The 16818-nt window shown below is 50.9% G+C and overlaps 1 protein-coding gene across 1 annotated transcript in view; it reads right to left on the minus strand.

The window, feature by feature from the left end:
• Positions 1-7771: 7771 nt before the first annotated feature.
• ABCC11 (ATP-binding cassette, sub-family C (CFTR/MRP), member 11) overlaps positions 7772-16818 on the minus strand; it is a 73731-nt gene continuing 64684 nt past the window's right edge. The window contains exons 26-30 of the mRNA XM_012655011.1: positions 14359-14518; positions 10706-10784; positions 9956-10069; positions 8354-8518; positions 7772-8218 (exon numbers count right to left, since the gene is read on the minus strand). Coding sequence (XP_012510465.1) covers positions 8126-8218; positions 8354-8518; positions 9956-10069; positions 10706-10784; positions 14359-14518 — 611 coding nt within the window. The 3' untranslated portion in view covers positions 7772-8125. The remainder of the gene's footprint in view (positions 8219-8353; positions 8519-9955; positions 10070-10705; positions 10785-14358; positions 14519-16818) is intronic.

Raw genomic sequence — 16818 nt, forward strand, 5'->3', positions numbered from 1 at the left:
CAGACACTTGCACAGCGAAAGACAGATACAGGAGCAAAGCGTGACAAACACAGTAATCGAAGCCTTACCTGCCACGAGAGCCTTCAGAATCGAATGCCCAGACTCAAGGGAAACTGCCCATTTTTACACCTGGATTCCATGAAGAATGGACGGTGCTACAGAAACGGGCTGGACGGAACGGTCGCCGTGTGATGGCAGCAGGCAGAGGCGGGGCGCAGCGCGGCCTGTCTGTCCAGGCTCTTCCCGGCCTCTCTGGGGAGCATTCCTTTGAGGAATAAAAATAAACCCCCTGACCAACACCTAGGTGCACACATAGTAGTAACGTTCATCGGGCATTGGGCAGGTGGGGGGATGGGTATGTTCACACCTAACAGGTGCGGCGCGCGCCGTCTGGGGGATGGACACGCTTGAAGCTCTGACTCGGGTGGGGCAAAGGCCATATATGTGACCAAACATTTGTACCCCCGTGATATGCTGAAATAAAAAAATAAAAAATAAATAAATAAAATCCCAAGCCCCCAACCAACTGAACAGATCTCCCTCTTGACCAAGGGGACCCTAGAGAAACCTTAAAACCAAGCTCCCAGGCGCGACAAGACGAGAGGTCGGACACACCTTATTTCCTGAGGGCTGAGCAGACACCAGCCCCGGAAAGACTTGCTGCACGGCTGAGTCCAGCCATCCTCGTGACCGTCCCTCTCTTGTGCGGTTTTGACATGGCAACCAACCAGCCTTCCCTCCTGAGAAGAGACCACCAGCTACGGAGTGGTTCTGGCCGGTCTGGGAGCCGTGCACAGAGGGACCTTGTGTCCTGTTGCAGTGCGGGCCTAACTGTGCTGCATTTCAGTGTTAAGTCTCTGCCCTAGAGAGAACAGGGGCCACACGTTGCACACATTGGTCCACTACACACGTGTGCACCACCCCTTTGCGAGTATTCATGGCTCCTCCTGTAGCCTGTTGAACGTGTCTGCTTAGCTAACCCATTCAGCTTAAACCCTGTCTCACCCTCCCTACCATGCAAGCGCTTGATCTCAGCTCCTGCCTGAGGCTAAGCTTCCAGCCTGCGAGATGGACGCCAGCAGGCTGCAGCCCTTTATAAGAAATGAAGCTCTCCTTTCCAAATGTACGAACTTCATGATTCTCTACTTGACACCCTCCTCCCAGGTATAGGGCAGGACCCCCTGGAATGAGGGTCTTATGACTCGCTATTAGACAAGGCAGGTCAGAGAATTCTGTATGGTCAGCTCCTGCACAGAAAGGCGGGGGGAATCAGAGCAATCCTTTTAGGTTTTATGACTTGATTTGGGGGAGGGTTTCTATGACCCGCCTTGGGGAAGAGGAATTCTGGTTTCTGTGACTGACTTTAGGCAAGAAGAAGGGTGAAAGACGGGAGGGAAAGAGAAGGTCAAAGAGAACTTGCCTCCGAGGCCGCTCCTGAGTTCCTCCAAACTCCTTTGGTCCACAGTACCCAGCATGCCAAGGAGCCACATTCTGGGATGTCATTTCCTGCACCCCAACACATGCATATCCTGTACATCATTTGTAAATGACCATAAATGCACATATTGAGTCTCTGTGCCCAAATACCTGTGGAGGTGCTTGGTGGCAAGTGGAAATTAACGCTCAGTGGGAAAGAGAATTTTCCCAGCCATGAGGTTCCATGAAGTCTTTATTCTAAAGTGAAGCTCTATCTAAAATCTCAAAAAAATGTGTGTGCATGTGTGTGTGTGTGTGTGTGTGTGTGTGTGTGTGTGTGTGTGTGTGTGTGTGCGTGTGTGTTTGTATATATATAGAGAGAGACAGACAGACAGAGACACAGAAACAAAGACAGAGAGATACCAGCCCAAAGGCCGCAGGAAGCACTCAGAAATCGGTGTGCGGAATTACATAGAACCAAAGCATGTAGTGCCTAAGAGTAGGAACTCTGGAATCAGATGTGACTTTGAAGTCTCTAAATTTCAATTTCTCCAACTGCAAAATGAGAACACTCACCTCAAAGTAATGTAAATCAATTGAGGCTTAAACTAGATAATCTAAGTGAAGTGACTAAACAAAGTGCCAATGTTACAGCAAGTGTTACAGCCACCGGTCCCGAAGGGAATACCCGAGCGGCACATGGAGAGTTGAAGAGTCAGCATTTTGTTTGCCGGCGGGCCCAGAGGAGACTTGTCTCCAAATTCTGAGCATCGCTTCTTTACTTTTATCTAGTTATATACTTTTTTGGGTTACACACATCCAATAGTATACAAGCATAAGAGGTTAACCAATTAGCAACAGGATTCAAAAGATAGCCAATTAGCAGTAGTTTTTACAGGCATTTGTTTTGTGACAGGCTTATAACTTTGCTTAACTGTTTTGCGGTTTTAGCGGAATTTCCCAGAAGTTTCTCAATACTATTTCTCAGAAGTTCCCCTAACACCTTAAACATAGTAAACAATAAGCTTTAGCTATTGTTTGTGAGTAATAATTTAAAAGTTAGCCGGATCTCATGAGAAATAAGTGTTGCTGTTCGAATCTGTCTGTTGGAAAGTACACCAAAGTATCTGCTAAAAGATGGGGTTTGGGTTTCTCATTTTGTTTGTTTGCCTAGTGAACTAAGGAGAAAGATACAGGTGGAAAAACAAACAAAGCTGACACCACACAACTTTGGAAAGTAACTTAGAATTTGACTGGACTTTTAAAATAGTAAGTGGAAGAAGTAAGTGGAAGTAAAGCAATAATAGGATTAGAGCACCAGAAATACGTGCATGTAACAATTAGAGAACAAGCTCTGTAATAAAAATCAAAAAGACTTCAGAGGCAGAAAATGTGGGTTCTGGCCTCAGCGCCACCACTGACGGCTTAAAGACCTGAGCACGTGTCTTGGCCCAGAGAGCTGAGCCGCGCCTCACCGTGTGAACGATTGCTCTCCACTCTCAGGATCAGGAAAACCATGCAATTGCAAACAACCACTCTTGTTCTTTAAATGATTGGGTCGTAACAATCTTGTAATACACCTGTTTCCTTCTTTGCGTTAACTGTCAAGGAGCTCAGAGCAAAATCTCCCCATCCCCAGCACCTACGCACAGTCTTGTGGTGTGCATTTATGTGAAATCATGTCCATGGAAGTGCTTCATACGCTCTAAATAGTGAACAGGCACACCTGGAAGGCTGAAGTATATTTATGTGTGTGGAGAGAAGGCAGCGGGGAGCATTTCAGTGAAGGCCACCAAGTGGGACGGAGACCCTCATATTGGAACAAAAGTTTCTCTCTAGGGTACAGTGCAGACCACGAAGCATTGGGCAACCAAGGATTTGGCAAAGAACACAGCTATTAAGTCAGGGAATTAAACTTCTCTTGGCTCTAATGAGACAGTTTTGCCCTAATACGACTCAGAGTTGCTGCAGTGTGTTGCAGGAACTGCGTAAGGGAGGCCGGGTACCGGAGACAGAATTTCGGCAAAGGGCCACACATCCATCCTCCTAGCCATTGGCCACTGCTGCAAACACACCGTGCTGACCTGGTTTTGGGGTGAGGCCTTTATCCCCAGCCCTTACTGCTTGCCTGCCTTCCCTCTCACTCTCTTCCCTCTCCTATTTTAGATTCCAGTTCTAAGCCAGCCTGTTAAAAGCCAGTGGTGTGGCTGTAAGCAAGACATCTCCTTTGCCTAGGACTCATGCGCCCTCTGTAACTGCGGTTCCCGCTCCTGGGCTCCGGACAGGTACTGCTCCATGGCTGGTAGGAACCAGGCCGCACAGCACGAGGTGAGCAGTGGGTGAGCCAGCGAAGCTTCATCTGTATTTACAGCCGCTCCCCATTGCTCGCATCACCGCCTGAGCTCCACCTTCCCCACCTCCCCACACCCAGCCCACCCCACTGGGCCACAGAAAAACTGTCTTCCGTGAAACCGGTCCTTGGTGCCAAAAATGTTGGGGACCGCTGCTCTGTAAAATCAAAGAGCTGGATTAGATGAGGGCCCTTAGACTGTTTTTGTGCCATGGACCTCTGTGGCACTCTAGTGTACGCTCAGAAAAAGGTTTTCTAATGCATGAAACACATAGGACCACAAAGATAACCAATTATGTGGAAATGTGGTTATCATAACATGTATTTAAAAAGTTGAATATCATAAGATATATGCTTCTATACTGATGCACTAGAAATAACATGATCTAGCAGAAGGTCTAATGACCACAATAATTTCAAAGCACTGATGCATGTAAGTGGTATTTTGAAATACCTGAAACAATTGAAATGAGATTCGAAAATATATGATTTCTATTGGTGACAAAGGCACAGGTATTGCTAATACTACATAGCTTGTTGCCTCATTTGTAATCAAGGGAAATATTAAATTTCAGTTAGTAAAAATAAAAATGTAATTTTTTTCCCATCCAAATTCACAGATGCCCTGAATCTAAGCAAGAGGTCCATGGACCACAGGCTAAAAACACATGGACTGATGCTCTCTAAAGTTGCTTCTGACTCTGACGTAGTTGGATTCCATAGAACTATCAAAATGAGACTGGGGACAGAATAGGGACATTTAGGATAATGGGGTGAAATTCTGCAATCTTAACAGTTGGCACCAGAGGGTCTCATGGGGTGGAAACCATTTTTATTTAGAGAGCTGCCTTGAGAAGTCTCGGGGGGGGACTCTGAGACCTGACGACCTGCTTGGCAGGGAAAGGCATCAAAAGCAAGAACTGAACTGCTCTGCATCGAACGAGTTCAAGAATTGGGAGGTGGGGGCAGGGAGAATCCAGAGGAAGCGGGACAGAAACCGGGGGCGGAAATGGGCAGGGGCTGCTCACGAAGGCGGGTGTTTGATACTCAACTGGAGGCTGCAGCGTTGCCGGGACAGAAACCCCTCCTTCGGCCCCAAACTTCATTAAAGTCAGCTACGCGTGCGAAGGAAATAAGGGAACGCGCTGAATCCCCTTCCAGGCCAATGTGCTGGAGCAAAGGTGAGTGCGCGTGGCCTAGCGAGATGCTCAGGAAGCCTGAGCAAAGGAGGTCATAAAAATAGAAGCACCCTGGATATGCGCGCAACTTTGGGGAACATTAAAACGGGGTTGGGCCCTTCCTGTCTAGATCGTAGGGGGCAGAGTGATCTTGGCCAACCTCCCGGGACCAGCAGCATCAGCAACACGGGGGAACTTGCTAGAAAGGCCGGTTCTCAAGCTCCACCCAGACCCGCAGGGTCAGGAAGAAGGAGGGCGCAGCCCGGCAATGTGCGCTTCAGCTTCCCAGGCAATTTGGAGACTCGTTCTTTTTGAGAGCCTCTGCTGTAGGTGTTATTATTTCCATAACTGCATTCCAGAGTCCTGGTCCCCACAGAGCCGCCTGCAGAACCCCTCCCAGCCTGGGGGTACGAACAGTGCGCCTCACCCTACACAAGGCAGAGCTTTCTGAGTTAGCAATGCTCCCAGCCACGGAGAACCCCTCCCCTCCAGGCAGCCACGCCCTAGAGGGGCTCTCCCAGGGCCAGAGGGCTGGGGTGCCCTCTGGGGCCACGTCTAGAAGATCCCTCCAGGACCACGAAGAGTGAGGTCTGGGCCCTTCCCTCCTCCTGCTGGTCCCTCTCACAACACAGCGTCAGGCCACCACGGTGGTCGTTCTTTAAAGACCCCCCATTTAAGCAGAGTTTCTCTTAAAATGGAGTGTCCAGAGCTGGAGGCCAGTGGGACTGCTGCCTCTTCTGTCGGTCCCTCAGCTGCTGTCACTGGGACCACATCGCTCCAGCTGCGGCGCAGATTCGGGCCTGTAGAAGCCCTAGGCACCGACAGTACCACGATCCCCTCTCCACTGGTACGGAATTGGAAATGGAAACAATGACAAGCCATTAAATAAACATAAAGAAGTGCAACCAAGTCTTGCATTCTCTCATTACAATTATTTTTGTATTGTGTTTGAAATATCAAATATCAATTTTAAAAATTTTTATTATAAAATATTTCTGAAACCCAAAGAGGTATAAAGGATCATTAAAAACCAACAAAAAACCTCATACACCCACCACTCAGCTTAAGGAATAAAATAATACCAATATTGTTTTAACAACTAAAAATTCTGCTTCCCTGCGGCTGGGAGCCAGTGGTTCTCAAACTTTGCTGCTAGAGTTGGGGAGGGGCGGGTGGGATGCGGCCCGTAGACGGAGTCGAAATCGGCACTCTTTCCCATTCCTTGACTCCGGAGGGCGCGGCTTTCAGCTGCGGATGCCCGGCGATCCTGCCCGAGTGGGAGCGGGCCCTCCCGCATTTCCGGGCGGAGGCTGCCATCTGCTGGTCCGCCCGGGGAAAGGGCGGCAGCCGCGCCCGGCCGGGGAGGGACGCGCGGGCAGGGCAGTAGAGTCACCGCCAGTTTGCCAATGAGCAGCTGTGACCCCGCAGAGCCGCGGTGGGATGGTGGCGGGTGGGGCTCCCAGGTACTCGTCAGGGCCCCCCTCCAGAAAAAAGGCAAGGACTGGGGGCAAGGGATTTTTAAGAGAGAGAAATGCCCCAGAAGGAGAAGCAGGTGCCACTAGAGAACCCTAGGGAGAGAGTAGAAGGTTCCAGCGCCCAGGCGTGGGAGTTCTCTGTTTGGTCCGGGGATTGCATCCGCCCCTGTCATAGTTCGTTCCCGCAGGGATTTGTTTGCTGTTCTCTCCGCCTTGAACGTTCTTTCTTGCCTCAATCTCCTTGATCTGAGTAAACGTTTGTTCAGTTTTCCTCCTTTCACCAGGAAGCCTGCTCTGACTGCCCACGTGGCCTGCACCCCACCCTGACCTCCTGCTCTGTTCTGGAACCGCCTGTTTACCTGTTTGCTGTTTTACTGTTTACTTGCTCTCATGATGCTCCGAATCCCGTGAGGGCAGGGACATCGTTCCCTCCCCAGCTGGCACCCACCCACGTGCAAGAAACACAGTAAGAAATAATGGCTTACTGAATTGATTTTTCTTACAGCATTTTGGGAAAATCAGACACCTTAATCTGAAAACAAAAAGAAAGTATTTTGAAACATATTTCCCCCCAACAATGAGGTCTCCCTGTAAGTAAATTGAAAATAATTACTTTTCCTATCTATGTATCTACAGTCACATATGGGGGGAGAGCAGGAATAAGAGAGAGAAAGAGAACAAATGATCTTATTTCCAGTTGGCATTTGTTATAAATTAACTATTGCTCCTAATCAGTAAACAAACACAGCAGACAGCTATTCTGGGCCTGGCCAGTATCCATACGATTCCTCCTTTATGTAGTAAGAGCATCCCAATTTTATTTTGGAGAAACAATCCCCTGTATTCTCAGTCTGTTTGATTCAGGGCAGCTGACCCCATCCCCAGGCCCAGGTATGGACATGTGACTTGGGCCTGGCAAATCACTGTATCCCAACAGCCTAGCACGTGATTGGTCAGGGATAGGCTCATGACCCAAACTGGCCCCCTGAGATTTAGCACTGGAACTTTCAGGGGAATCACTGAGGCGAGAAGACCTGGGAGCACCAAGCAGGTAGGACGTGAGCCTGGAGCTACTGGCACCATATTGCCACCATGAGGCCAAAGAAGGCCAAAGAGTGAAGCCAAAACAAATGGAAGTAGAGCTGAGAGAAGAGAGACAGAGACCTTGAGACAGACAGCCTTTCAATACTGGTACCCAACCCAGGACTTTTTCTGGACCTTTCTATCACATGAGCCAAGAAAGTCCTGTTTTCCAGAAGTCAGTTTGAGGGAATCTCTGTTCCTTGCAAGTGAACAAGTACTAGCTAACACAGAAAGCAGAACAAAGAACGTGACTTTTTCTTAGTTTTATTTTTTATAAAATCAACACATCATTTGCAATACTTCTAACACAGATCAGAATACTATAATAAGCTTTTACGATATTATGAAATTATGTAACGTATAAGTTAAAAGGAGACGTGATCATTGGACCCTGTGGTCTCAAATAGTGCTGGGGTTCTAAGGTTTTGGAAGCCACAGAATGGCCTATTCCAGGTTTTTCCCCCTCAATCTCATTTTCCCTGCCAGCACCCCTCACCCCAGGTCAGCCCTGCTGCCAGGAGCAGATGCCATCTCTAGACAAGAGGTCATAGGCTGCAAGACTCGAAGCTGCATCTGGATGAACCTCTGAGCGCGGCCGCCCCTCCACGCCGTCTCACTTCTCCTTAGCTCAGCGAAGAACCGGCTCTGGCCAGCAGGGCTGCGAACAGTGACCCCGGCTTCTTCCGCAGGACCTCGGGGCTGTCAAACTCCACCACCTGGAAGGTGGAGAAAGGAAAGGAGGGGCCGGACACAGCTGAGCTCAGTCTAGGAGGATTCAAAGGCCTCCTGTGACAGCGGCTGAGCGTCCACCCACCCCCTCCCCGCCCCCAGCCCAGGGACGCAGCTCTCACCTTCCCGTTGTCCATGACCAGGATGCGGTCACAGTTCAGGACGGTGGTGATGCGGTGGGCGATGACCAGCAGTGTGCACCCCTGGAAAGCTTCGTGGATTGTGCGCTGGATCAGGGCATCGGTCTCCATGTCGATGGAGGCTGTGGCTTCATCAATAAGGATGATCTGGTGGACACAAAGCAGGGGTAAAGGCAGCCTCTTCGGGCCCCAGAGACCTGGGTCTAGTCCTGTTTCCACCACTAATTCATCAAGTCGCTTCCTCTCCCGCCCTCCATTTCCTTGGCTGGGAAATGAGAGAATTGGGCTGAGTTCAAAGGCCACTCTGAACCTTAGTTATCCATTACATCAGGAAGATAATGCAGGTCTCAGCCAAGACCTAACTGTCACTCAGTGACCAGAGAACTGAGTTCTTGGAAACGAAAATGGCCCAGTGGCAACTTAGTACTTTATTAATTGCCTGAATTAAAGTAGAGCCATGTTCTCCAAAGGGAGTGGGCACACACCTTGAGAGGCACACGAGATGCTTTATCCAGTAAATGGATAAATATTCTTTTTAGCTTGACATTTTTGTATTTATTTCATTAAAAATATGCATTAGAACACTGTCACTAGCACAGAAAGTATGATTTTACAAATGTTACTGTTCAGGATGAGGCTGTTTTTAAAAAAGGAGTATCATTAGTTAACCACAGTGTAGATGGTACACAGATACGACACAGATCACGAAGGGATGGTTCAAATTTGGGAAGCAACACAGAGGAAGCGATGTCAGCACCAAGTGGCTAAGTAACTGAAATAAGGAACTGAGACGCTACGAACGTGCTCCGTACGTGTTGCAAACTCTGCTCATCTCTCTTCAGGGAAAGTCCTGCGTTCTCTGAAACCTTTTCCTCCATTTCGGCCCCACGGAGCTCTTTCCCCACAGCTCCAACAGTCTGCACCAATATTTCTGGCATTTATCATTAGTTGATTATGATGGGCGGTGCACACCCATGTGCATGCGTGTCTACGAACGTGAGTATGGAGGAGGTGTACACACGCGTGTGTAAGTGTGGGGGGGGTGTGCTGCATCACTTGTGAGAGAGCAGGTTTGAGCCTGGCTACCCCAGGTGCTCAAATACCTGAAATTATGGACAAAATATGTGGAAAACTTCTAGAAACAGTTACGTGAAATATTTTCAAATATGCAGTTTTTCCCTGGATCATCCGTCATCCGAGTCCCAATTCTAATAAGGATCCAAAGGAGTCCTGCCACCAAGCTTTAAGAAGAGTATACAGCAGGCAATTTCTAACTCGACAAGTCGCTAACTTTTTGCCTCTTTCTGGGAAAAGAGCATCGTAATTTGGTTCCAGTGCGGACCACTTCGCCCTAGTTGTAGGGCACGAGGATTCCAGACGGCCCAGGCCGAGGTTCGCCACCTCCCGTGCCCCGCCCGCAGCGGACGCGTGCGGAGCGGCGCTCAGCGCACCGCTGCGCCCTGTGATGTGCGTTCTTTCTGGAGAAGACACGCAGCGCGGTGCCCACCGTCCCGTGCTAATGCAGTTCCCCATGCCACGTGTCATCCGTGGCTTCCCGTGGCCACCCCATGGTGGCAGTCTCACCTTGGAGTTGCGGAGGAGAGCTCGGGCAATGCAGAGCAACTGCCTCTGCCCAACAGAGAAGTTCTCGCCATTTTCCACAACTTCTGCATGCAGTCCTTTGGGTAAATTCGAGATCTATGATACGGGGGAATACGAGACAACGTGTAGGCCGCTGCGGGGTGAGGCCTAACCCGCCCGTCTCCTGCCTGTCCTGCTGCGTTTTATAATCTCCGCCCTCTGTCTACACTCCAGCCTCTGCCCTTCTCACTGCTCAGCTGGGCCCGGCTCACTGTCATCTCAGGGCCCTCGCGTTTGCTCTTTTCCCAGCTGCCCCTCAGCATTTGTTCTCAGCTCAACTGTCACTTACAGAGGCCTTGCCTGGCCACCCACTGGAAGGGAGCTCTTTCCCTCACTGAGGTAGGTGTCCCTTGGTCTCATTACTGCCTTACAGCACTTACCACCAACTGAAAGCATCTCATGCGTTTACTTGTTGCCTTTGCCCCATTGAACATAAGCACTGGAAGGGCAAAGGCCCTACCTGCCTTGTCTTTGCCGTGCTCCTGAGCCTGGAACAGTGCCTGGCGCACTGGTGGCGTCTCAGTGCCATCGGCCTTTGTTTAGGAATCCCAAGTCATTTCATCTCCATGAGACTTTTTTAATCCGTGACCCAAAGCAGCGGCATCTAGAATACCACGTGAGGGGCCCCCAAAGAACCAGCCCCCTGCTGAAGATGCAGGCTTAGACCAAGCATTAGGCCTTGGAGCTACTTACCACCCTGGTCAGGAATGTTCTCTCCAAGACGTCCCAGATCTGCTCGTCTGTGTAACAGTCAAAGGGATCTAGGTTGAATCTGCCATACGAGAGAAAGAGAAGTGTTCGATGACCTCACGCAACCTTTGAACATTCATTTATATACTCAGTGGATCACCAGGAAGGGTTAGAATGGATTATGGGGTTCAGGGAAACTCATGGAACCACCATGAGTGATCATTTCTTGCACCTCCCCAGCACCCATCCCTTCTGCCGGCAGCAGCCCCCAAGTTTTATTTGGGGACCACCCCTTCCCAGCCCTCAAGCCCATGTGTTCCTGGGGGGTTCCACCTTCCACTCCAGGGATGAGCGAGTGACTCAGGTACAAGTCAATAGACTCGTGGCAATCCCTGGCCACGGTGGCTAGTCTGGGGTGGGCAGGTAACCAATCAGAGCGCGTCAGGACTTTGAAGGCGAAGGACTTTGAAGGGAAAAAGACATGCTCCTTCGCTCTGGACTGAACGAGGGAGACCACAACCGTCTTGCCGCAGGAGTGGAATGCGGGGAGCCCCCGAGGACCTCCTGTAGAGCTTAAAGCAAAAGCAAGGCTGGGGAAAACGGGGTCCCTGAATTCAGCCTCGGCCTTCCCAGTGTCATCAGTCAACGGAGGCCTCTTGTGCCTAAGTCATTTGGGTTTGGTTTTGTTTTGGCGGGAGAACACACGTAACATGATGTTTGCCATTTTAACCAATCGTAAGTGTACAGTTCAGCGGCATTAAATATGTCAGCAATGTTGTATGACCATCACCACCATCTATATCCAAAACTTCATTATTCAAACACTCCGTGCCCATTGAACAATCCCCTTCTCCCCGCAGCGCCTGTGAACCCTGCTCCGCCTTGTCTCTGTGGCTGTGCCTGTTCCCGCCGCCTCGGGTGAGTGGGGCGGTGCGGTGTCTGTCCTTCCGCGCCCGGCTCGTCTCGCCGCGCACGCGTTTGCACGGTCCATGCGTGGAGTAGCGTGTGTCAGACTTCACTCCTCCTTAGGAATGCGTAATGTTCTAGTGTGTGTGAGTGCATGTGTGTGTGTGTGTGTGTGAGTGTGTAAGTATGTGTGTGTGAGTGTGAGTGTATGTGTGTGTGAGAGTGTGTGTGTGAGTGTGAGAGTGTGAGAGTTTGTGTGAGTGTGAGTTTGTGTGTGTGTGTGTACACACACATTTTGTTTATTCATCTCTTGACACACTTGGTTGTTTCCACTTTTCGGCAACCGTGAATAATGCTGCGCCAAACACTGGTGTGCAAGCATTGTTCAAGTGTGCGCTTTCAACTCTTTGGGGTATGTAATTGAAGCAACATTGCTGAACTACGCGGTAATTCTATGTCTGACTTTTTGAGGAGCTGCCAAATTGGTTTCCATAGTGGCTATATCGTTTCCATTCCCACTGTTCCCATTTCTCCATATCCTCATCAACACTTGCTATTTTCCTTTTTAAAAAAATTATTTACTAGTAGGTGTAAAGCGGTAGCTCACTGTGGTGGGGTTGGCTTTGCTGTCTTTTGCAGGGGAAAGAATGCTAATTGGTTATCCAGGCAACTGACTTCGGGTCGGGACCCATCTGGACTTTACACCCGGCGAGGTTCGCACTTTGATTTGACAGGCAACATTGTAGACACTTCCCTGTCATGCAACCGCACGCCCTGATGAAACCTGTTGGCGCCGCTTTCTCCTTCCCTGTTCCGGCAGCCACACACGCTGCGTGTGCAGAGCTAAGTGGTATTAAAGAAGCAGCAGGTGGAACGTCTTACTGGCATGACGTTTGATACTCTCCCAAGTATTTTCACAGAGGCTCATTTGACCCCCGCTCGCCCATGAGATGGGTCTGTCCCTTTCACTGGTGAGGGAACCAGGGCCTGTCAGTTTTAAGTGGCTTGTTCAAGGCCACATCACGGGTCAGTACGAGATCCGGCTGGAATTACAGACACTCAGAGTTAGACAAAAGCTTCACGGTAGAGGACCCAGCTCTCCTATATTCCAGTCCATATTTCTTCCTGCCCCATGGGGGGAATATCCCCGGTTATGGGTTTAGACTACCTGGGGTTGTATCTCATCCTTTCCGTGTGTGTCCTCAAACAAGTCCCCTTTCTCTAAGTTCAGTTTCTTCATCTGTAAAATGAGGATAACAACACAGCCTCATAGGGTTGTTGTGACTATTAAATTAGATAGTATATTAAAGTATACAGCTGGCACATATAAATGCTCGATAATAGTTCATATTTTTACTGCTCTTTCTACCAAGGCACAATAGATTTGGCCAAGTTATACCTAACGCAGAATTCTATCATGAAACGTTTCATCATTAAACGTTTTATCACTCCCCTAACACAACGCAAGTCATGCTGAAACCCACGTCTGTGCGCACATTGCTCAGTCTCCCCAGAACGACTTTCTGCCCTTTTTCTGCCAGGCGAGCTCCCACTTGTCTTTCAAGACTGCTCAGATGCCCCCTCCTCTGGGAAGCCGCTCTGGGTTCTCCCAGGCAGAGTCACTCACCCACTCTTGGCTCCCTCAGCACGTCGCTCGTATTTCTGATCCGGCAACTACCGCTTCCATTGCCAGGCGCTGGGTCTCGCGCCTGCACTAAACACCCTCCCCACTACCCCGCGAGCTCCTCGTGCGGGCGGGGAGCGGGGAAGCGTTCGTTCATCCCAGTGCTCTGCCCTAACCCGGCAGAGCTCAGAAAAGGCACAGTACATGGATGGAAGGATAAAGGAATGAATGATTATTGAATGAATGAAGTTCCGGGGGTCGGTTTATCCTCTTGCCTCTGAGAATGCCCCTTCGCTATCAGCGAGACCTGGGGGTCCGGCCTGTCTTTAGTGCACCCGTCTTGCTCAGGCCCCGCGCCTTTGTCTCCCTTCGCGCCTAGAGCCCATCGTCAGCAGCGACACTAATGTGGGGGACATTTGGTCCTTGAAGCGACTTCTGAGGAAATAGAAAGTGTGGGGAAGAGGCTGAAAGGTCCAGTTCTGGATCCTTCTCACTTCCTCACTTCCCCGTTCAGAACGTGAACCCAATGGGGAAGCACTTTCCAGCAACGTTCCCAAGGCCTTTGCCCAGCAGGTGAAGACAGGAGAAGCCACACCTGGATGAGGAAGAACGTGGCACTCACAGCACTAATGCTTACTGGTGCCCTGAAACCTAACCAATCCCATCTGGGTTTGTTTTTGTTTTTAGAGATGGGGTCTCGCTGTGCTGCCCAGGCTGGAGTGCAGTGGCTATTCTCAGGCACGATCACAGTGCACCGCAGCCTCGAACTCCTACTGCTAGGCTCAGGCAATCCTCTCGCCTCCACCTCCTGAGTAACAGGGAATATAGACATGTGCCGCCGTGCCTGGCTGCTTTTTAAAAAATAAAAACATGCCTTGCTTTTGCTTAGGTCATCGTGGCTTACAAAATGCTCTTACGTATATCGGCCTCACTCACTCCTCAACGCTCTGGCGAGGCCGGCCGAGCAGGCGTGAGCGGCCCAGCACACGGAGAAGAGATCAGGACCCAGGAACTGCGGCACTGGCCGCTGGCTAACTAGAGGCAGCCCAGCACTGGGATCCTGGTCCTGGGACCCCGGCAGCAGACTGTCCTTCCACACCAGGCCGGCCTCTGGCCTAGCACTCACCGGATGGTTCCTGAGAGCAGGACCGGATCTTGAGGGATAACCGAGAGCTTGGACCGCAGGTCCTCCAGGCCAATGCTGCAGATGTCCACGCCATCGATGAGAATCCGTCCCGCTGCGGGCTCCACCAGGCGGAAGAGAGCCGTGGCCAAGGAGGACTTCCCTGTTGGGCCAGAAACAGGGCCTCAGTTGCCTGTGTCTGCGCTCGGGACAGCACAGGTCACACCCGGTGTTTGCGCCTGACCCACTGCTCTCTGGGGCCCGTTCTTTGTCATCGTGAGTGCTGAGGGGTCTCTGCTTCAAGTGGTGCCCAAAGCCAAGAGCAGCTTTCCTACAGCCCAGATCAGAGGTCACAAACACAGCCTCTGGATCAAAGCCAGCCCACGTATATGTTTTGTTTCACACACATAGTGCACAATTATTTTTAAACTCCTTGCCAGCATTTTTTTAAAAAACCTAAAGATCCTAAATATAAAAATTCAAATTGCATGTTTCTCTTGAAACTCAGTAGAACTGGCAACACTGGGCCCACATCCCACATCCAGCAACAAGGAGCTGGAGCTGAGTGTGGCAGCTTCGTTGAGACAGAATAGTATTCTTTAGGCCCCCCTGGCCCTCCCCACCCCGCTTACATCACAGCCCAGACCCACTGCACTCATCTGTTACTTGCCAGACCCCAAAACATTTGAATTTTCAACCCTGTTCTTGAAGATAAGATCTATGAACCTCTAGGTTCCCAGGCACATAGTAAGTGCTCAATAAATACCTAGTGAATGAATACAGTAAGTTGGACCAGTATCTACTGAGAGCTCCTCTATGCCAGATCCCAGCCCTCTCAGGCCAACTGGCAAGTGGAAAATAGCAAGAGAAGAACACCCAAAAGAATACTCCAGAAACTCTTTACCTTGTGGTAGTGCAAGTGCTGCAGGGGAGCTGAGGAGGAGACCTAAGAAGGCTTGAAACATCCAGGGGGCTTCCTGGAGGAGGCAGCTCTGAAGCACCCAAGGGTGGGAGGGGCAAGAACAAAGTCTCAACAGTATCTTTGAACAATGCAGAGAGGCGAAGCGAGGGACACTTGGACCAGATCTCCCAGAAGTGACAGGAGAGGAAGAGAGGGAAAGAAGTCCAGGAGGAGAGAGGGAAGGGGGCAGGAGGGAGGAGAAGTGGGAGGCTGATAGGAGAGGTATAGGAAGGGAGGGGAGGAAGGAAAAGGAGGACCCACGTGACTCCTGTGCCTGCACTCCACCCTGGCACAGCGCACCTCTGTGGACCTTGTCCACCCTTCACGCCTCAGCTCCGACACTGGCCTCCATAGCCCAAGCACCACCAACCTCCTTACTCTGCAAACCGCCCTGTTTGTTCCATCATGGCAGCCACCACAACCTGCAATTGTCATATTTGTTTCTTTATTTGCTGGTTTGTTTAACATCTCTCTCTTCCACTGGCATCCTACGATAGACGCTCACCAGGGTCTATTTAGCAAGGCATGAGGGCCCAATAAATATTTGAGAGTGAATGAGCAAACACATGCCCCAAAATAGTTCTGGCCCTGCACGGCCTGTGGCGGGCCACACCCCTTGGCTCTGTGCACCCGCTGGCAGGCTACAGCCCCACCCCGTACACCCACACTGGGCCATGCCCCTGCAGACCTGCATGCCATGTAGCAGGCCACATTCCTTGGCTTTGTGCACCAGCCAGCAGGCCCCGTGGCCTCAAGCAGCAGAACAAGCCCCCGGCCTTGCATGTCGGTTGGCAGGCCACGCCCCCATGGCACAGTGTGATGCCACTTCTGTAGTCCAGCTCTCCACCCCAGACCCGCTAGCCACAAGCTGCCCCCAGCCACATACCACCATTACGCCTAGACCTGGATGGAAGGCCCCCAGCCCTGATACCTGTGGCCACCACCTAGATAGCCTGGCCAAACATCCACTGCCACCTCCATGGGGAGACCTGGGCGGAGCAATGTCCTGCAATGGCCACCTCAGTGGAGAGGGACTCACCAACCCTCTGCCTGAGCTTCCAGCAGCAGCCTAGGACAAAACCCACCGCTCCACACAAAGATCCCCCAGCACTGGCCTAGGTTCCACAACATGCCCAGGCACAGGCCAAGGACCCATGATGCACCCCGGCACACGCCAGGTCCCCCAACCAGCCCCACCACTGACTGCAGTCCTGTGACATGCCCAGGCACCTGACAAGAACCCACAATTTTCCCTGCCACTGGCTGCAGTCCCATGACACATCCAAGTACCTACCAAGGTTCTACAACCTTCCCATGCATTGGACAAGGTCACACCACCCATCTCCATGGAGAGGGACTTGTACAGTCCCCTGCCTGAGCTTCCCACAGTGGCCTGGGGACCAATTCATCAATCTGAACAAATATCCCCCAGCATCGGCTTGGACTGTGACAACCACAGGGGATCGGGACTACACAGGAGGACAGCTGTGTCACAGGCTCTC

This window comes from Propithecus coquereli, unplaced genomic scaffold (assembly GCF_000956105.1).
Source record: "Propithecus coquereli isolate 6110/MARCELLA unplaced genomic scaffold, Pcoq_1.0 Scaffold458, whole genome shotgun sequence".
NCBI classification, from domain to species: domain Eukaryota; kingdom Metazoa; phylum Chordata; class Mammalia; order Primates; family Indriidae; genus Propithecus; species Propithecus coquereli.